Source organism: Pogona vitticeps, chromosome 3 (assembly GCF_051106095.1).
Source record: "Pogona vitticeps strain Pit_001003342236 chromosome 3, PviZW2.1, whole genome shotgun sequence".
In the NCBI taxonomy this organism is placed as follows: Eukaryota; Metazoa; Chordata; class Lepidosauria; order Squamata; family Agamidae; genus Pogona; species Pogona vitticeps.
The window spans coordinates 123,126,162-123,147,685 of record NC_135785.1 but is presented as its reverse complement, the minus strand read 5'-3'; the positions used below and the strand labels follow the sequence as shown (position 1 = coordinate 123,147,685).

General features: G+C 41.1%; 1 protein-coding gene across 3 annotated transcripts in view; it reads right to left on the bottom strand.

Annotated features, from left to right (window-relative positions):
* Nucleotides 1–2,241: 2,241 nt before the first annotated feature.
* The window catches only part of EPSTI1 (epithelial stromal interaction 1), a 62,762-nt gene continuing 43,479 nt past the window's right edge, over nucleotides 2,242–21,524 (bottom strand). For 2 of the 3 annotated variants that reach the window (XM_078390706.1, XM_020797025.3), the window contains exons 8-11: nucleotides 19,635–19,718; nucleotides 7,895–7,968; nucleotides 6,081–6,183; nucleotides 2,242–2,718 (exon numbers count right to left, since the gene is read on the bottom strand). In XM_078390706.1, the coding sequence (XP_078246832.1) occupies nucleotides 2,623–2,718; nucleotides 6,081–6,183; nucleotides 7,895–7,968; nucleotides 19,635–19,718 (357 nt within the window). In that variant the 3' untranslated portion in view covers nucleotides 2,242–2,622. Of the gene's footprint in view, nucleotides 2,719–3,679; nucleotides 3,731–6,080; nucleotides 6,184–7,894; nucleotides 7,969–19,634; nucleotides 19,719–21,524 lie in introns of all 3 variants that reach the window. The other variant, XM_020797026.3, reaches the window with a different exon arrangement.

Sequence of the window (21,524 nt, the reverse complement as noted above, 5' to 3'; positions counted from 1 at the left end):
TGAGTATTTATAGCTGTGGGATCAGCTTTTGTCCTTTTCAGGAGATTGGGTGATTATGGTGATCAGTGTGTTTTTTTGTGTGTGGGTGTATTGTTGAGATAAGGGAGAAGATATGATCCGTCACTGTGATTGATGGGTTTCTTTAGCCAGTCTTTTGTGTGCAGTGATCACTGGTCCTTGTGCCTGGGTAGAGTTCATTGACCTTTTGCAGGCTATATTTTTCAGTGCTGGGAGCCAGACATTTTTGAGTTTTAGACTTTTTTTTTTGAAGCTCTGCTGGTGTTAGTGGATTTCAATGGCTTCCCTGTGCAGTCTAACATAATGATTGCTGCTGTTGTCCAATACTTCAGTATTTTGAAACAAAATTTCATGTCCAGCTTGTTTCAGGGCATGTTCAGCTACTGCCGATTTTTCTGGGGTTTTTTTAGTCTGCAGTGTCTCTCATGTTCTTTGATTCTTGTGTGGATGCTGCGTTTTGTGGTCCAAATTTATACGTGGCCACAACTGCAAGGTATCCGGTATACTCCTGCAGTAGTGAGGGGGTCCCTTTTGTCTTTTGCGGACCGTAACATTTGTTGTATTTCTGTGGTGGGCCTGAATACTGTTTGTAGATTGTGTTTTTTCAACAATTTCCCAATCTGGTCCATGACCCCTTTGATATATGGCAGAAATATTTTATTTGTGGGTGGCTATTTTTCCTCTTCAGTTTGGTGTTGTTTTCTTGGTTTGATGGCTCTTGTGATTTCATTCTTGGAAAAGCCATTTGCCTGTAGGGATCAGTTCAGATGGGTGAGTTCCGTGCTGAGCAATTGAGCTTCACAGTTCTGATTTGCACGGTCTACCAGTATGTTGATTATGCCTCTTTTTTGTTGTGGGTAGTGGCTGGAGTTTTTGTGTAGCTACTGGTCTGTGTGGGTGGGTTTTCTGTAGACCCACCCACAAATAGGACAAACTAACTAACTAAGAAACCTTCAACTGCCCTAAAAATTCCTTGTTTCTATAGTCTTCTTAATGTTTATCTGCATTAGTTCCTGTGATCTGGTCACACACCAGTTGCACATCCAAGATACATCTTGGCAAGTTGGTTTAGTTATGCAAATCGTAGGCTAACGCCCAAAGTATTTTGGTCTGTATTTTTTGAATGACACAACAGAGATTACCGTATTGACTAGTACACATTATAGAGCCCTCTCAAATATCTTTAATTGCTGAAAATAATCCTCATGTGCAGTTTCAGCATATTAGTGGTGGTACTTACGTATGGCATATCAACATTATATGTGCTGGAGCCACATTGTCTACAGTGTGCTTGATTCACATATATAAGACCCACCTCAAAATGAAGTTGTTGATTAGCTCATCCCCTGCATGGACAACTTCATTTCAGTCTCCCCTGCTCCTAGACTAGGAAAGTATTTACAATCTGGTTGAGAAGGTTGTTTAAAACCCCTCACATCAAAAATTATTAAATGTATAATAATTTGTACATTTAATGTACAAATTAATTTGTAGGAATAATATCACTGCAGTTATATCTACACTACACTGTTATAGCAATCTGATATTATTTGAACTGCCATGGTTCCACCCTCTGGAATTTTGGGTTCTATAGTTATGTGACGTATCGCTTCTCGGCCTTTTGGCTAAGATCAAGTGTAATACTCTGGTACTCTGTTTTCTATTGGACAATTCCAATGCATTTCCCCTGAACTCCAGCAAACTACAAATCCCAATGATTCTATAGAATGATATGTTGGCACTGGAAGTGATATCAAATTGCTATAATGGTGTAGGGTAGATACATCCAATTGTGTGTATACATAGAAACCATGACAAAGAATTGGTTCTTTCTTCCTTCCCTGCATAGCATGTGTGACCTGGGGGGTTCACAATTCTGACAGCCCTTATATGCATTATGTCAACTTTTCCTCGTTCACAGAGTTATGAGAGCCAGCTGTCAGTCATTCCTGCCCTAATTAAATATAGGGTACTGCCTGTTAACTTGTAAAACATCACAAATATCTCAGTGGCATCCTGATGTCCCTTCTCAGATCTCTTCGGATTTTTCTCTCATTAATTCTATGATGTATCTGGTCAGCAGAATAATTTCCCAGAAAGCAATTGCAAAAATAGAACAACTTCTTTTTTCATTTGATGCAGCAGATAAATGTTTTCTTGCAGTGGGTACTTGTGAGAATCAGGCAGGGCAAATTAGCCTGTTAGTGAACTTATTCCACCAAAGAGTATTGAAAACTTTTATTTATGTAACATTTTTGATGCTTTTCCACATTAAAATTTTGAATTAATACCAAATGCAGTAAACAGAGTAGTGGTACTCTTCTGTCTCAGCAATACATTAAAAATGGAGAGATAACACAGAGATGAAGCCACTGGGCTTGTAAAAGTCAGAAAGCTTGTTGGTCACAATAAAGAGAGGTTACTGCAGTTGTCATGGGCATGGGCATAAAATCTCTTGAAAAGTGGAAGCTGCGACAATAAGTAAGAGAAAGTTTGAGAGAGAGAGAGAAAGAGAAAAAAATCACAGATTCCTTGACATTTAACACTAGCAACATAATCAATAGCTTGAAATACTTGTGAGTAACAGATAAAAGAGACAGCAGGTCAAACAAGCAAAGCTGAATGATGGGAGATGGAGAACAAGAAAAAATCTCTGAAGCTGCTTACAAGGTAATTTCTCCAAGTGCTGCGGCAGGAATCCTACAAAATAAAATCAGAGTTAGTGTTTTACTACGTGGGAAAAAAAGATCTGATGCCACTGAGTAGAATAACAAAAGGATGAAGTAATTCAGTTGTGTACAACTAGCATATTTACAGTTTTCTGAACAGTTGAGTTGGTTTACAATACAAAGCAGGCATGCATGAGAATAGAGAACAAGACCCATAGCAAAGCTTATTTAATATCAAATACTCAGGTTTCACTAGGACTACAACTAGGTCTATAAAGACAAAAATATGTTTATGAGGAAAATAAAATATTGCTAGACCTCATGATGTTGTCTAAAGCAAAATCTCAGTACTTCTAAAATAGCTCCATGATATTCTCATGACAGAAATATAGGGATAGTACAGTAGGACCGCTGTAGCAATGGGGGATTGGTTCAAAGTCCCTCCTACAGGTGCTGAAAAACACGGAAGTATTGAATGTTATTGCATTGTCTCTGGCTCCCTCTAGTGGCCAGTTCTGATAAATACACTGTGGAAATACACATAAGCTATTTCTGGGGGGTTTGAGTCAGTATTTTCAGGTAGTGGATAAGTGAATCAGTGGATACTGATTCCATGGATAGGGGAGTCCTATAGTATTGTCAAATTATATTGCCAAGGAACAAGCAAAGCTAAGCCCTAAAAGAACTCTTCAGTATTATTGCTCTGCCCTCAGCTCCTCATCCATTTTCCTTCCTCCTTTATCACGTGTACACACGTGTACGTGCCCGTGCGCCCACATACACACAGGCTGCCCCTTCCCTATATACTTCCTGGCTTTCAGAAACCCTCACGGCATTGAAAACCATTAGCTGGTTTGAAGTATATGCAGGGACATAAAATACTCATAAAAGGCTTTCTCATTCTCATTTCTGGAGGTAAACAGTTATTTCTAAAATTCAGTCACTGAAGTCAATATTTTAATAGAAGTTCCACTTTTGGAAGACTCACCTACCTATTTTGATCAGTTTAGCAAATTCATATTTTAGTAGAAATGTTCAGACCCCTGTAGAAATGAGAATCCTAATTAGCTCATGTATCTATTTAAAACATTTAGGCTACCTTTCAGGATTAAATACCTCCAAGATGTCTCTCAATATATACATTCACTGTAAAAAATCAATACAACTTAGATCACAGAGTACAACTGATAGTAGAACCAATAACACCCATTAGACAACATTCAGCCCACTAAAAACTGTAAAACAATTTTAAAGTAGAGTTGAAAACTACAGTAGCCTATGAAAATTCTACTGAAAAAAGGCAGCTGTAATTGGTCTTGTACTAGGTATAAATCATAATAGGTCTAGGTAAGACTTTAAAGCAAACTTGAACACCTGCATGGATAGGACAGAATGTATTCAATTGAAAGAGAGTTGTAAAAGCATTGATGGGGCCATCACCAAACAGCCCCTATCTCTTGTGTCCACCAGTCTAATTGCTTACACAGACAAACACAAAAACAGGACTTCTGAAGCTGTGGTAAAGTGTGGGCAGGCCAACAGAAGAGAAGGCAAAGGTATTTCCCGGATCTGCTCCCCAACATTTTATATGCTTGAAATATTTGAATTGAATCTAGGACCTCTGCACAAACATAAATTATGAGCAATGCCACTGAGCCAGAGCCTCTGTCTAGGTTTCCTAAATGACCCACATATCGTCTATCCAGAGACATTGTGGGATTCTACAGAGACCCTGGTACAAGATCTGTTTGTGCCTGTTTAACCTACAAATAGGCGCTTTCTCTGAAACAGGCACTCTTCCTTTACTCCTTTTATATGCTTAACAGATCTTCTGAGACTGCAGAAAGCTCAATATTTTAAATAACCTTGTTAAAATGGAGAGAAAAAAACAGTAAGGGCACAGTTTCTGAGAAGATCAGCACAGCACAACTGTTCTGTCTTCTTGCAAAGACATTTTCCTGACATGGGTAATGAAGCCTACTGTTAGCCTCTTTTAGAGCGGGGCAAAAAGAGAGAGAGGGAGCAACCAGCCTTGCCTCTGCCTATTAAGAGTGTGTAGCTAGTGAAGGCATTGGGTTTTTTTCATTCCCTACCCCCACCCCCATGTAGTAGTGCCTTCTTCAGATTTTCTCAAATAAGAACTTGAATTTTTTTTATGAAGTGGAGGGGGAAAAAACTCCCTCGCTTTTAAGGAGGAAAGAGACTGCTGCTCATTGATCCTCCCCCCCTCCACCAGAACAGGATCCTATGCCACACATCCCATCTTCCCTGGCTTGCTGCCATCAGAAAAAAACGCATCTGCCTTCGGTTCAGCGGTGGAGAGGGGAGAAGGGAGTGAGGAAATGGGCTCCGGTCCTGAAGGGACAGGTCCTTGCCCCTGTGGTGCAGCACTTGAGAGTGGAGCAAAATAGCATGAAACGTTTTCTTGGGTGCAGTGTGTATGCAGTGCAAGTTATGGGTAGGCATATGCTAGAGTGCTGGGCTAATCACAGTGGTCCCTTATAAAGCTGGGGCTATTCGTATATGAATATCCCTGCACAGGTGGAAATAACGAGGGTTATTTTGCCACTGCTACAGGCTCTGCGGAGGCTTCCTTTCACACTGTTGTCCACAATTGATTACCCAGTCCTAGCAGGAGGTGGGATAACAAGCCTCTCTGCTAGGTCGCAGAGTGGCTAATCCATTGCGAAGAACAGCACGATAGGAAGCTTCCGTGGAGTTGGCAGCAGCGGCGAAATCATGAATGGACAGTCCGGCCCCATGGGGCCAAACCCTCGTCATTTCCACCTGTGTGTGGATATTCAGATTCGTATATAAAAACGAATAGCCCCACCTCTAGTCCCTTGCACTTTCAAGCCCAATTAGCACTGCTCAAGTGTTCCCTTGATCCTAAGGGCTCTCAGATGGAAGCACTCAGTGTCCAGAATCACAGAAACAACCATTTTTAAAGCAATATTTAAAGACTGTCCAAAACAACAAGCATCTGAATATTTCATATTCACATTTCAACAGATGGTATTCTTTGCCAGAATTATACTCGTCGTATTATTTCTGCCTCAACAGATAAACACATTTTCCAAGATCCCTTTCTGTTGTAGGTTACACAAGGAGTGATAAAAGCAGTATATTCAAGGCAATCTAAACCCTGCAGAAGTGAGCAGCTGTCATTTTGTGTTTAGATAAAGTCCTGATTTCTCCCTCTCAAAAGTGACTGCTGAATTTTTATTCATCACCCTGACTCCATGCCTATTCCAGACAATGAATATTACCAACAGACTATTCAGGTAGTGTAACATTGTGTGTGTGTGTGTGTGTGTGTGTGTGTGTGTGTGTGTATTTAAAACCCATTGCTTTTATTCCCCAGGACTTTGAAAGATGAGGTTTGTTACTCACCCAGCTGTCAGCACTAAAACGCATATTCCCAAGACATCCAGATTGGTAAATGCCACCTGGCTGACTATTATTTTGTAGCCTGTCCAGAAATGCATTATTCACCCTTAGAAATACAAGCAGGGAAATGAATGTTAACAGAATGTTGCCAAAAAGCCAAGATTAGGAAGCAGTATGCAACATACAAGCTCGAATGGATTTCTGCAACAGGAAAAGACAACGGTGTAGGTAAGGTAGGCAGGTTCAAACCTATTTTTTTCTTAAAATAGAACCTATTTATTAGAAATCTTAAAAAGAGATTAGAAATTTATATTAAAAATGTCATTTGAAATGGTATTGTACCATTGTATGTATTAGAACTATTTAAACAGTTCTAATAGAACTATATGGCCAAGTGCCTCCTTCCAGTTAGGTCTGCCCGCCCTATAAGATTGTCGCAGGCAGGGCAGCTGCGAGTTCTGACCCCGAGAGAGGCCTGGAAAACAATTACTAGAAATCGGGCCTTTTTGATGATAGCACCACAATTATGGAACTCTCTTCCGCCCGAAATTCGCCTGGCCCCTTCACTGGGCACAAAGAGCTACTACAAAACTGGCTATTTAGACAGGCCTTCCCTGAACAAACTACACTTTGATACAATAATGTCCAATAATATAACTTCTATCATACTGCTATACTTCATGTTTTTGTATTTTTCTACGCTTTTAATTTATTTATTATATTGTAATTTTATCCTCACTGTACTTTATGATTTTTTTATTTTCTCCCCTATGTATTGATGATGTTATTTGCTATTTTGTTACTTTGTTGTTTTATGTTATTTGTTGTAAACTGCCCAGGGTGGCCTTGGTTGCTAGATGGGTGGTATATTAAATAAATAAATAAATAAATAAATAAATAAATAAATAAATAAATAAATAAATAAATAAATAAATAAATAAATAAATAAATAAATAAATAAAATCACTTTGCATTTTCATTGATGAATAAATGTTTATAAAGGTGTTATGTAATACTATTACAAGTAGGAGTGCACTGTGACTTCAAAATGGTGCTGGACTCAGTCATACAATTTCCCATCAGATTAATGAAAGTCTTATTATTCATACATACAACATCCCCTGAAGCTGACAATGCAGTTGAAGGAGATCTGCAGCTACAAGACAATGGTGACTGTTTCCCTGGCTCCTGTACAACTCAACCAGACTTCCCACAGAGAGTTTGAGAACCAGTGTCATGGGAATCAGGAACAGAGTAACAGAATGGAACAGTCACCTCACCACCATGCAAACATCATCTTCATTTTAAAATCTCTATCCCACATACAGATCTGTAAGCCGAGAAGTGGGAATGGCAGTCGCTAAAGGATCTGAATACAGAGCCTTACATTACAACTGACCACTGATTTTTAAACCAAGACAGCTTTCATGCTGACATTAAAGATTTCCATGAACATTCAAGTCAGGATAGGCAACATGAAGCATGTGGTCACTAAGAGTCCAAAGACAACATCCCCTGCACACATGCCAAATTCATTGGGGGGGGTAATTGTTTGTTTCGCTTAAAAATCTCCCTTCTGCCTTAAGAGGGGGCATGGGGAAAGGCAATATTTCCATGTTATGAAACCCTCAGCATACCCACCACAAAAACAACAGCAACACTTTTTTAAAAGGCCACTAAAGAGCACAAGACTTTTTACTCAGTGAGTCATCTATTTTTATATGAAAAAAATGGGAGGATCAAAGATGGCCGCCCACCCCTGTTCTAAGGAAATCCGGTGTTTGAGTATGTTCCACACTCCCTTTCATTAATTTTACCTCCGCTGCTCATTCTGATGTGCTTCTATTCTCATTCTCTCCTCTTGTCTTTGTTTAAGTGCCAGTAATTTAGCCTGAGAATAATAAAAATCAAAAACCTGTAAAATCATGTTAAACATAATTAAGTACAATGCAAAAATTAATTACATGTGGTAATGAACCAGTGTAATATGTCATCTCAAAGAGCTGCTTACCTTTTTTCTGTGAGAAGTACATTTTTGATGTAATGCATACTCTATAGACTATATTAAGACAGAGATAGTTAATTTGAAGCAAAAAGTATATTTTTAGACCACAAGTTCAAATCATAGAGGTTGAAAAGTTGAGGCAGATGAATGGCTACAGGAAACACTCATTGTAGTATATTATTGTGCTAAATTAGGATACAGGATTCCCAGTGTGGTGTAGTGAATAGAATGATGGACTAGGACTCTGAAGAACAGGGTTCAAATCCGCACTTGGCCATGAAAACCCACGTGTGTGTGTGTGTGTGTGTGTGTGTGTGTGTGTGTGTGTGTGTGTGTGTGTGTGTAACTGGAAGCATCACTCCTTAAATATCACACTGTGAAAGCCATATTTTCTCTTTTAAAATTTTTATTCTTTTCAATGGAGGTAGGATTTTGGGTAAGGTGATTTAAGGTTAGGGGGGTAAGTATGGATAAGAAAAGGGTAAAATTCCAGAGAGTGAGACAGTACATTTCTTATACTAGAAAGAGAGATGAAAAGAAAAACAGCACATTTTCCAGTATTACTATATTTACTAATCTATCTTTTCCTTAGTTGGACCTTCACATTCTTCTTTCGTCTGTGCTTTCTAGGCTATCTTTCTAGTCTAATTATGAAATTATTCCCTATATATCCACCAAACATAATAAAAGTCTCCTCCTGTGTTTTACATTTCCCACACTATTTAAATACAGTTTTATATCTTTTAAAAAAATTGTTAGCATTGTGTACCATCAGTAAATCATATATCATCTATAAAACATCTTATCTGTATTTTCTTTAATAGTTTCTGATTTTTGATCATTAATATTCTTCTACTATTTTATACCCATTATATCCTACAGTCTTTAAACATTTTATTCATTTAGTCTACTTTTATTGTTAAGGTATTCTTTCCTCCTCCTGGATACTCTTATTTCTATAGTGCACCTTCCTTTAGAGCTTCTCGCTTTTAAATTTTCTAGCCACTTCTTTGTTTTCATAAAATATTCTGCCTTTCTTTTTGAGTTAATATAATAACTCTGCTCCTGGAATTCAAAGATGACACCTCCAGGCACCAACCACTTATACATTATTGAATCTGATCTCAGGAGAGATGTCAACTCTGCATATAGTCTCCTTTTCTGTCTTATTTGCCACAGAATATGTTTCAAGATCTTAATTTGTGTATATTTTCTATTACGTTCATTGCCTTGTATATTTCTCAGAACTTCATCTCGAAATATCTTTCTCGTAAATTTATCATGAATTTCTCTGAGGAGATTTTTATTCCTGGTCTATGCTGTGTCTATATTGTGTTCAACATCCTCTGGTTGCATCTCCAGCAGCGATGCTAAATAAGTAGTAATGTATCTTGCACTGTATCTTCTCCTTTTTGTTCTGGTAGATTCTGGAATCTAAGCATGGCATTGGCTCTTTCTATTTGTAGATTTAACCGAGTAATTTCACCTTGCTTGCTTTCCTGTTTTATGTCTCCCATCTTTGCATACAAGGTCTCCAGTCTTGCTTCCATTCTTTTTGATGTTTCATCTAGTTTGGCTATTTGTCTTTTATTATCAGTCATTTGCAACCCTAAATATTTCATTTGAACACATAGCTAAACCATCCCTCCTTGTATTTGCTGTAGCCCTGTTGATAACATCTCCTGAATACTCAGTTGCCAGTCCTTAAATGATTCTTGCCCCAATATCCCACTGAGATTCTGTTCCTGTGCCGGTGATCCTCCTTGAGTTCTCTTTTTTTCAATTTCTGTCACCATATTGATTCCCCCCTTCTTCTTAAGTAAATAGGGGATCCTGTTTAAGTCTTCTATCAGCAGATGGTTTTCCTTTTCTTTAAGGAGTGCTGTTTAAATCTTCTATCAGCAGATGTTGCTGTAACCTTACTTTCCTTTCTCAGTCTTATTTACATGTCCGATCCAAGAGGGGTGGGGATAGAGCTTCCCTCTGGGTATAAAGTTCTCATAGTCACCAAATCACAACAATAAAAATCTAAAGGATCTGCAGTGTTTTGAAGTAAGTAGGATTTAATATCGATATTTCAGTCATGGGAGCGATGCTTTTATCTTAAATTGCTCTACTTTCGTGGCAAGGTAGTTTTCTCCCCCTTCTCCCTTTCTCTCTCCCCTCCTCTTGTTCTTCTGATACAAGCTGGGGGGGACTCACTTCTACTGTGACAGCAAGATTTTTTAAAAGGTAAAGTCCATTTGCTGACTCTATATTTATCTCATTTCTGTATAGTTATTTGGGTCCATGGAGATTTTCCTTACATACACAAATATTTTAACTGACTCAGAGTCTCTGGTGGAGATATTTCCAACATCATTTTACAGTCTCTCACTCTCTGCTCTTTGCCAAGATGGTTTCCTCTTCGGTCCGTGCACTCAGATGCGACTTCGGAGGGGGAAACAGCCTACACCAATCCCATTCTCCCCTTTTGTCATCTCTGCTGCTTCAGATGTTGCTTCTCCTAACGACGTCCTCCCCCCCCCCCAGTTTTGGAGGCAGAACTAAGGGGTCCCAATCAGTTTCAGGAGCTTGCCTGAAACCTGACCAGTTCTTGCCATGATGAAACCCCGCCTCTCACCTTGAAAGCCACATTAAGGTCGATCGAAGTTAGTTCCAACTTGACAGCACATGCACGTGCACACACACAAACGTTATGATATAGAACCAAGACACTTCTGTAAAATACAGACTTGTCTATGCAATGTCACACAACACTCAGATTCCTGAAGTGCACGTTTCTGCAGAACATAAACTGATGATTAAAATTAAGGCAATGCAAGAGGGGTGGCTTTAGTCTTCCGGAGTGGGTTCTGTATTATAGAGCTTGTATCCTAGATTGGATAAGAGAATGGATAACCCTAGAAAACACTAGACTATTTAACTTGGAAGGCCACGACTTACAATTAGGATGGCATGCTTATCTATGGTATAAAAAGGATAAAGAACAAAAGAACTTTAACTCACACATGATAAGAAGAGCCTTATTGGGAATGTGGAGAAAGATTATACAACAAATTTATTACAAAACACCTGCATGGGTGTCACCGATAGAGGCCTTTACACAACCTGGACTTATGACAAAAGCAAAATTAAGATATCAAGATTTATTAAAAAAGGATGGTGAATTAAGGTCTAAGGAAGAACTAGAGTCACAGAATGTACGTATATATAGATTGGTGGCCTAGAGCACAGTTAGAATCTAGATATGCAAAAGACAAAATAGAGGGTTTCTATTCAGAGCAAACGACTTTTGATAAGCTGCTGTTGGGTTCAAAAGAACAAATTGTTAAGAAAATGTATAACTATATGTTGGAAATTAAAATGCAGGATGAAATGGTTAAGGAATGTATGATAAAGTGGGCACAAAATATAGGGCATAATATTGATATTGATCAATGGCTGAAAATATGGCAAAGTAACATAAAACTTACAAGATCGGTTAACCTTAAAGAGAACAGATATAAAATGTTTTATAGGTGGCACATGACCCCAGAAAAACTGTATACAAATGTATCAAATAAGTGTTGGAAATGTGAAACACAAGTGGGAAGCTCTTATCATATGTGGTGGTCATGTGGAATAGCGAAAAAATACTGGAAAAAGAGTACATTTGTTACAACAAATATTGCTCTGCAATGTGCCATTAACCCCAGAATTGTTCTTACTGAGTATGATACCTGACAATATGGATAAGTCAAAGCAATATATAGTTGTGTATATTGTTACGGCAGCTAGAATTCTATATGCTAAAAATTGGAAAAGTCCGACGATACCGAAACAAGAAGACCTTATCAAAAAAATACGGGAAATAGCAGAAATGGACATTTTATCAGAAGTCATGAAGGAGTATCCTCTACAAAAGGCAACAGAAAGATGGGACCTATTCAACAAATGGACTAAATTAACAGGCAACGTGTAAATAGCACATATGGAAATGAGAACTTAATCTAAAAGGCAGAAAAGAGAAAACAGAATAACTCAAAACTTTGATATGGCAATAAGTACAGAATGGTTGTTAGTATGTTTTTGTCTCTCCTCTTCCTCATAAATTTCCAAGTCCCCTTTTCCTTTTTGTCACCCCTTATGTTAAAAAAAATAAAAATCTTGGGGGAAAAAAAAGAGAACATAAACTGGTGGACAGGGTGGCTTTCTTGAAAGGCCAAAATCCTGATCAGTACAGGGATCCATGTCTCATTTTGTGCCCATCTTCCTCCAAAAACCCCTATAGATCCTATTCAAGAATACTTCAGTTATCAAAATCTGTCACTGAACATGTGCCTGAAGGCTACAGGGACAAATATATTATCATACTAATTTGTTCCAGGAAAGCTAATCCACAGATTTCCTTCAACATGGTCACACTAGCTGTGCACTAAAGTAACTGAATTTCAAATTCAGATCAATTCATGCCTTCTTATACCTGACAAGGCCATGTATTTTGGGTGGACAATATGGAGCAGCCTTGGTTCTGCCAATTCAGATATTTTTCACTGGAAAAAAAATTGTGCTTTCTGGAGCATGTGGAGAACAAACTATGCCACATTCTGAAGACTCTGTAACTCTGGGTCATCCACACTTCCAGTTGCTGAGCAACCGGGCCCCTGGAATTCAAGTTTTGGGAACCCTTTTGTTCACGAAGATTGGAAACCATTTTTAATTCAGTTGGAAGGAAAGGAGAAAGACTGTTCCAGTTGAAGTAAACTGTTTATTTGTTAGTTCCAAAATAAATGTTCAACAGTTGCAACCACGATCAGTGTCCGTGTTTGGAGATCTGGGATTAAGAGAGGAGGGAAGATGACTAGAGATTCAACCCTCACCCTCACATATTGGAACCCAATGGGATGAGCCATTGCCACAACCGAACCCAGCAGAAACTGGCCGGAAGACATCTTGTCACTAAGCTGCGAATGCCCCATGGAAGAGGAGGAGAAAGTAAAGAAGGAAATAATCCTGCACAGAACTTGAAGTAAGTTGCTTGTTTTATATATGGAACTCTGAAGGACTGAAATAATGGAAAAAGTGAGTGTAATTGGTGAGAGAAAGTGACTACATCTGAATGGACGGGTGAGTACTCCCCCCCTTCCTCACTTGAGGCTTGAGAAAGAGAAAGGAAAGGAGGGAGGAAGAAAAGAAGGGGGAGGAAGCATCTTCGCTTCCATGGCTGCAGCAAGAGATAACTACTGAGATCTCTGAAGCAACCAGAACTTCATGAGGACCAGAGAGAAAGATTCAATTGTAAATTTTACTTGCCCCAAGACATAAGCTGCCCTTGTGAATATCTATTGTGCCCTACCCTCTTCTGGAAAGAGAGCTAGATAGAGACTTGTACAAGTCTGGAGTTCTTTGAACTATGGAGCAATCTTCTTTTAAAGCCTGGCAAAATAGTATGCAAGAATCGTTTGTCTGTGGATTACAACAAATAAACAGAAAGATAGATCAACTCTCTGAACAAATCAAAGACTTTGGGATACAAATGTGGTCGTTTCGACCAGATAGGCGGGGTATAAATAGAATAAATAAATAAAATAAATAAATAAATAAATGAGGTTCACAGGGAAGATGGAGAAAAATCTAGAGGACTGCCAAGCAGGGCAGGAAGGACTGAGACAGGAAACAAGCCATGCTGAAATTAAACTATGAAAATTACAATCAAAAGGAGACAAGGATACTTTTATATCCCAGAAACCTCTGGAAAAGAAGAGCAAAGATATGCAGCATACCATACAATGGAGAGTGAATTTGTAAGCTCCTCCTAAGGAAAAGTCAGCAGCACAAGAACAGCAAATGGTGAACCTACCCAGGAAGGGGTGAGGGTCACAGATGGGACAAAGCAGTCAGCAAATAGAGTTGAGGAACCCCTCAGAAACAGAACCATGTACGCATAAGTGGTCAATAAGGTGAAAGATGAAGGAAAACAAGTACCTAAAGGATTAATAGTAGTAAATAAAAAGTAATGTTTCTCTGTCTAGCTTTATAGCAGGCAAAGAGATCCTGAAGAAATTGTTAGTAGATGGCATACTTGGTCTAGTGTTTGTTGATCAGGTGGAGGTATGAAGCATTAGGCAGTTCCAACCTAAAATTCCAATAATTGACTGTCTTATTTAATATTTTATGAATATAAGAGTTAAAGTTATTATTTTTGAAGCTAGTTATCTCCTTTCTGCAAAATTACTTAGAGGATTAATAATAGTAAATAAATAGCAATACAGTTCTGTCTAGATTTATAAGAGCATGTACAGTACATCACTAAGCAGAGTGTATGTCTTGTGATTTTAATATAGCAAGGAGATGTTGAGCTAGAAAAGAAGGAAGGCAGGTTGAGAAATTCTTTGTAGTCAATATAGTTTATCTACTGTTTGTTGAGTATGTGATCAATGGCAGTACTTTGAAGCTAGGCAGGGACAGAATAAGAAAATATAGATAAGAAGGAATTTACCTTTAGAGCAGTAATATTATCTTGACTGAAGATGTCTTGACATATAGCAATCCCATATGATGGAAATGCTAAATAGATTATGACAAAATGGGTACAAAATATTGGTTATGATGATGTATTACAACAATGGATATAAATCCACCAGAATAATATTAAATTATTTTTTTAAAAAGTTAACAGCTAAGGTTGGTAAAGATTATCATCTGGGATGGGTGGTAGAGGCTAGAATTAATGAAATATCGAAAAAGGCTTTAATTGATACAGGACGTAGCAAAACACTGATATGGGCCTTCCCGGGAGAAAGGTTACTAGATAAGGTTTTGTTACGGTGCGTTCATGGAGACATGAAACCGTATGCATTGGTACAAGCCAAGATCGAAATCGAAGGACAACAGATAGACTTGGGAATCGGGGTAGTCCCAGGATTAGGAAGAGAGACATTGTAGGGGAAAGACTTGCCAGGAATAGAAGAGATGGCTCAAACTGTAGCGGAAGGACAAATCGGGGAGATGGAAGAGCAAACACCTGAAGAAGAGGTGCTGCATATTTCCCGAGAACAGTTACAAAACTGGCAGCAAGATGATTCGGAACTGGAGGAAATTAGAAACAAAGCAGTACCCGAAGGGACTACGAAGACAGGAGAACTTAACATGCTCCCAACAAGTCTCCCAACAAGAAATAAAACATCTATTTTAGGACATGTGGTAAAAGTATACAAATCAATTTTTTTTTTGTCCAGAAAGCAAGGTAGCCCACATGACAGGATGTTGTAGCTACAAATGTTTGGGGCATCTTACTATTTTTTAATTTTAATTTGACACAACTACGGGAGACAGTGGAAGATAGGAGGGCCTGGCGTGCTCTGGTCCATGGGGTCATGAAGAGTTGGACACGACTAAACGACAACGACGATGACTATTTTTTAAACCGTGCAGTCAAGTGAGGGATACTTTCTAAGTATGTCAAAAGCAACTGCTCCAAAAAATGTCCCCAGTACTGCTTCCAAGGCCAGGTCCACAAAGATTCCTAGAAATTATTGTTCATTGGCCTCAGGGTGCAACTGCACAGTGGTGAAAATATGCTTGGATCCACTGTGAGCTACATTTTTTCAAATTGGGTGCGAGTGAAATCACTGTGACCATCCAGACAAGAATTGCAAGAATCAGTAGGGCAGAGTTTTTTCACGGAATTTCCTAAAAGTAGACGCTGCCTTTGAAAATATGCTAATTGCCAATTTCCACCTTTAAAAAAACTTTTCCTGAAGTGACTTAGTTATACAATATGCTAGTGCTGCCTTAAAAGCCTTTAAAAAAACAACAACACTGTTTGAAGACAACAGGCACTCAGTTGAAGGGAACTGCTACCTCCACAAGGCCTCCTCTGCCATTGGATCAGGCAATCACACTGGGTAGAAAGTCAACCCAAATGGAGCATATCTTAGCCGTTACCACTAGCTGAACCAAAAAAGATGATTCCCAACTAAAAAGAAATGGTTCCAAAACGGGCTTCTCTGCATTGAGCTTTATATCATTTAGTTGCCAGTTTTTAAATTCTAATTCATTTGTCCCTAATCCATTGAAGATTCTGGGGTATTGGATAATTACTGGCCAGTCTCTAATATTCCACCCTTGGGCAAGGTGCTAGAGTGTATTGTGGCTTCTTAGCTCCAGAGGCTCCTGGAGGAGATGGATTATCTAGATCCATTTCAATCTGGCTTCAAGCCAGGTTATGTGACAGAGACTGCTTTGGTTGCCTTGGTGGATGGCCAACGTTCGGAACTGGACAGGAGGAGGGTGTTCCTCTTGGTTCTGCTGTTTTCAGTGCCATCAACCATGGTATCCTTCTGGGCTATTTCCCTGGGATGTGACTAGGAGGCACAGGGGGATTACTTTTCAACACCCTGGCCATTGGCCTATGGTGTCCCTCAGGGTTCTGTTTTGTCCCTTATGCTATTTAACATCTACATGAAACTGCTGGGAGAGATTATCTGGGGTTTCAGTCTCTACAGTACACGGATGACACCCAACTCTATATTTCCTTTCTATCTAAATCTGAGGAAGCTGTTTCAGCCCTAGATCAGTGTCTAGTGTCAATAATGGACTGGGTGAGGGTGAATAAACTGAAAATTAGCCTGAAGAAGTCAGAAGTGCTCCTGAACAGTTGAAAGGCAGATCAGGAAATAGGATTCAGCCTGTGCTGGATGGGATTATACTCCTTCTGAAAACATGGGGGTGCTCCTGGATTCATCTCTGAGCCTGGATACCGAGGTTTCAGTGGTATCCAGGAGCACGTTTGCACAGTTAAAAGCTAGCTGTGCTCATTTCTTGAGAGGTCTGATTTCACCATGGGGACACAAGCCCAAGTTACGTTTTGGCTGGTTACTGTAACATGCTCTACATGGGGTTGCCTCTGGAAAGTGTTTAGAAACTTCAGAGGGTCCAAAATGCCGCAACAAAATTGTTAATTGGGGCTGGTTATAGGAAACATATAACTTCCCTGTTATAACAACTTCATTGGCTGCCAATCCATTTCCAGGCACAATTCAAAGTGCTGGTTTTAACCTATAAAGCCTTAAAAGGCTTTGGTGAAAGTTATATAAAATAGTGCATCTCCCTCTATGAGCCCACCCAGGCATTAAGATAATCAGGGGAGACCTTTATCTCAGTCCCACCACCCTCACAAGCGTGATTGGTGGGGACACAGGAGAGGGCCTCCAAGACTATGGAATGCCCTCCCATGGAAGGCCAGCCTATCTTTGCTGTCTTTCTGCAAGCAGGCAAATACAGTGGTGCCTCGTTTAACGAGTGCCCCGGTTAACGATGAATTCGCATAGCGATGGCAAAAAAGCAATCTCTTTTGCCATCGCTTTGCGATGTTGCCTATGGGGAAAAATCGCTTTGCGATGTTTTCCCCATGGGCCCCATTTTCCCCCAGCTGAGTGGCGGGAGCCTCCAAAGGACCGCTCCCGCTGCTCAGCTGGGGGAAAATGCCGGCGGTAGCCTCGGAAGGACCCTTCCAAAGGGTCGTTCCAAGGCCACCGCCGGGATTCCCCTTCGGAGGGGGCATTTTCCCCTAGCTGAGCGGGAGCCCCGCTGCTCAGCTAGGGGAAAATGCCGGCGGTAGCCTCGGAAGGACCCTTCCGAAGGGTCCTTCCGAGGCCACCGCCGGGATTCCCCTTCGGATGCCTAAAAGGCATCCGGACCCCCGCCGCCGCCGCCGCCGCCGCCGCTTGTATCCGCGGAGTCCGACCAGGAGTCCGACCATGGATGGGGTAGCCGGCCGCAACGCGGATCCAAGCCGCGGCGGCAGGGGTCCGGATGCCTATCAGGCATCCGGGGCTAGGATCTGCCCCCCGGCCGGTTCCCCTTCCATGGTCGGACTCTCAGGAGTCCGGCCATGAATGGGGTAACCGGCCGGGAGGCGGATCCAAGCCCCACCCCCACCGCCGCCGCTTGGAACCGCCCCCCGGCCGGTTCCCCTTGCACGGTCGGATCCGACCGTGCAAGGGGAACCGGCCGGGGGGCGGATCCAAGCAGCGGCGGCGGCGGTAGGAGCATGGATCCGGCCCCCAGCCGGTTCCCCTTGCATGGTCGGATCAGACCAAGCAAGGGGAACCGGCCGGGGGCTGGATCCAAGCGGCGGCGGTAGGAGCTTTGATCCGGCCCCCAGCCGGTTCCCCTTGCATGGTCAGATCAGACCAAGCAAGGGGAACCGGCCGGGGGCCGGATCCAAGCGGCGGCGGCGGTAGGAGCTTTGATCCGGCCCCCAGCCGGTTCCCCTTGCATGGTCAGATCAGACCAAGCAAGGGGAACCGGCCGGGGGCCGAATCAAAGCCCCTACCGCCGCCGCCGCTTGGATTCGCCCCCCGGCCGGTTCCCCTTGCTTGATCAGATCAGACCAAGCAAGGGGAACCGGCCGGGGGCCGGATCCAAGCGGCGGCGGCGGCGGCGGCGGTAGGAGCTTAGATCCGGCCCCCAGCCGGTTCCCCTTGCATGGTCGGATCAGACCATGCAAGGGGAACCGGCCGGGGGCTGGATCCAAGCGGCGGCGGGGGCAGGGGGGTTCCGAATGGCTTCCAGTGCTTCGCCTGGAAGCCATTCGGACACCCCCTACCCTGTCCCCGCTGCCGCTGAGAGCCTTCCGAGCTCTCAAAGGGCTTTCTGCAATGTGTGGTGGGGAAGCCCTTTGAGAGCTCGGAAGGCAAATGTCGGCGGTCGGCGGTGGCTTTGGGATCCATCCGAAGCCACCGCCGACTGCCGATATTTTCCCCCAGCTGAGCGGCGGGGCTTTGAAGCTCCCGCCACTCAGCTGGGGGAAAATGCCATTTTCGGTCAGCTGGTCGGCGGTTCTAAAATGGCCGACCGGCTGTGCTGCCTCGCTTTAGAGGCACCAAAAATGGCCGCCCCTATGGAGGAACATCGCTGAACGGTGAGTTTATCCTCCATAGGAACACATTAAACAAAGTTTAATGTGTTCCTATGGCTTTTTTTATTCCGTTCAGCGATGTTTTCGCATAGCGACGATTAATCCGGAACGGATTAACGTCGCTATGCGAGGCACCACTGTACCTTTGTCTTCAGACATGCCATTCCTTAGTGGCTGGCAGTCTGAGAGGGGCTTTTCAAACTGGATTGTTGTGCTCTGTTTCTTTTAAATTTGTTTTTACTATTGATTTCATTTACATTTTGATATGATAGTTGTTTAATTCTTTTAAAATATTTGTATATTTACTGTTTTTAGCTTTTAAATATTGTCCTTTTAATGATGTGAGTCGCCTTCAGAGAAAAGCGGGATAAGAATATTTTAAACAAACAAACATAGTCATATCCTAACTTTAAGAACTAAAATGTGCATGAACAGCCTTTCTACTATTACAGACAAACTTGCTAACAAAACAAAAAGGGGACGTTCAACCTGTATCAAAGGAAACAGCAAACATATAAAATATTCCAACCCTGAAGCTGTGGTTTATTCCATATGAATATTACATTTTTTATAGGTAAGATTTGACAGCGAAAGCAGCTAAGCAAAATACTGAAATCGCATGCTAAGTTTGGCTGTTGTTTCTCACCTTTTTTCGCTGCTCTTCCTTCATCCTCTGCAGTATTCTGTTTTCTTCCTGCCTTTGTATCTGCCTATGTGCATGGCTCCTGGCCTATTGAAAATAAAGAAAACTTGCTAAATAAGCGCTGGGCATTTGTCCTCCCAATTTATACAGTTCATCTTATAACTAAATGACTGGTGAGATGGCAACGTCTGAAGCAGCAGAGATGCCAGACAAACTGGTAAAGCTTTTACTTCCAAGCTTCCATGACACAATTTATCAAATCTGTGGCTTTTTACACTGTTCATAGAGAAATTATTTCTCAGAGCAGAAGGTGTGATGGAAGGTATATCATTGCTGTGGTAGTTAAACATTCCTTCCCTACTGCAGTAGTAAAAATTCTGGTGCAATTCCTCTGGCAGGTCCAATCCTTTTTGAGTATCTGAGAGGGAAAGAAAATACCACCAACACACACAAAATTGTCCTTATATTATAGGGTTGGGTTTTATTGGAAATAACTGGTAGGCTAGGAGAAGAATGGGGCAACAATCCAAATCATCCTGTCTTAACAGCGTAAATAGAAAAGGATACTTTGATGGGATCTTTATCCCATAACAAGCAGCGATCACAAGACCATATGTCTCAACCTCTTGAACAGTTTGCACACAAATTGTTCTGTAATAACGTTTTACTGATGGTATGTTTTCAGCCTTATGACCAGTTGTGACATATTCATACAAACATCAGGACTACATTGATTACATGATTATTTGGATAGAAAGTGGGGTACAATACGTACAATAGATGTTTTAGCCTCCTTGTGGTGTATTTCAACAGGTCTGTGAAAGTGTGTTTGGGGCACTTATCTTGTAAGAAAGGAATATGTCAGAGAGAATTTCTAGTGAATGGGCTTATTTATGTTAGCCCATTTGCAGTGAGTAACATAAAGTACAGCATACATATTTCAAAGAAAAAGATGAAAAATCAATCTTAGATCAAGGAATTGGTGGTGAGAACCTCTGGATTTTTAGTGAATAAAACAGGATTGGCATTGATTTTCTGATGGTTTGACAAGGTGGCCTATACAGCTTACAGAAAGGGAAACGCATACTGAATGTCCCCCCACAAAATATTACCTGGGATCTGGATGCCATTCAGAATGCCCTAGACAATATTAGCATCCAGAACTCCTGGGTGGCCCAGTGGCTTAGGCATCAGGCTGCAGAGCCAGACATTGGGAGTTTTGATTCCTGTACCACTGCCACCATTTTATTCCCACTTTTAAATAGGTTTTGCAAGCTGCGTTGGGAAGCAATGAAAATATACTGTACAATGAAAACTCACGAGTGAAAAATAAATCTTCATTAATTGAAATCTTACATGAATTTATCTTATTAATGACCTGCTAGATTGTTAATAAAGACACATATTGTATGTAACTTTCATTTCACCAGCATCAGACTCTACCTTTTCTCTTGAAATATAGAGGTATATGTGCCTAACTAGAAATGTTTATAGCATACAGGTACACTTTAGGTAAAAGTCATGTCCAACTCCAAGGCGCGGTGCTCATCACTGTTTCCAAGCCGTAGAGCCAGCATTTGTCCAAACACAATTTCCGTGATCATGTGCCCCCCCAAAACATTGGACTAGACACAGAAGGCTGTTACCTTCCCACCGAGGTGGTACCTATTTATCTACTTGCATTTACATGCTTTCGAACTGCTAGGTTGGCAGGAGCTGGGACAAAGCGACTGCAGCTCACTCTGTTGCATGGATTCGATCTTACGACTGCTTGTCTTCTGACCCTGCAGCACAGAGGCTTTTGTGGTTTAACCCACAGTGCCACCACGTCCTTGATACACTTTACCCAGTTGGAAAAATAAAAAATACAACAATATAGAAAAATACAGAAAC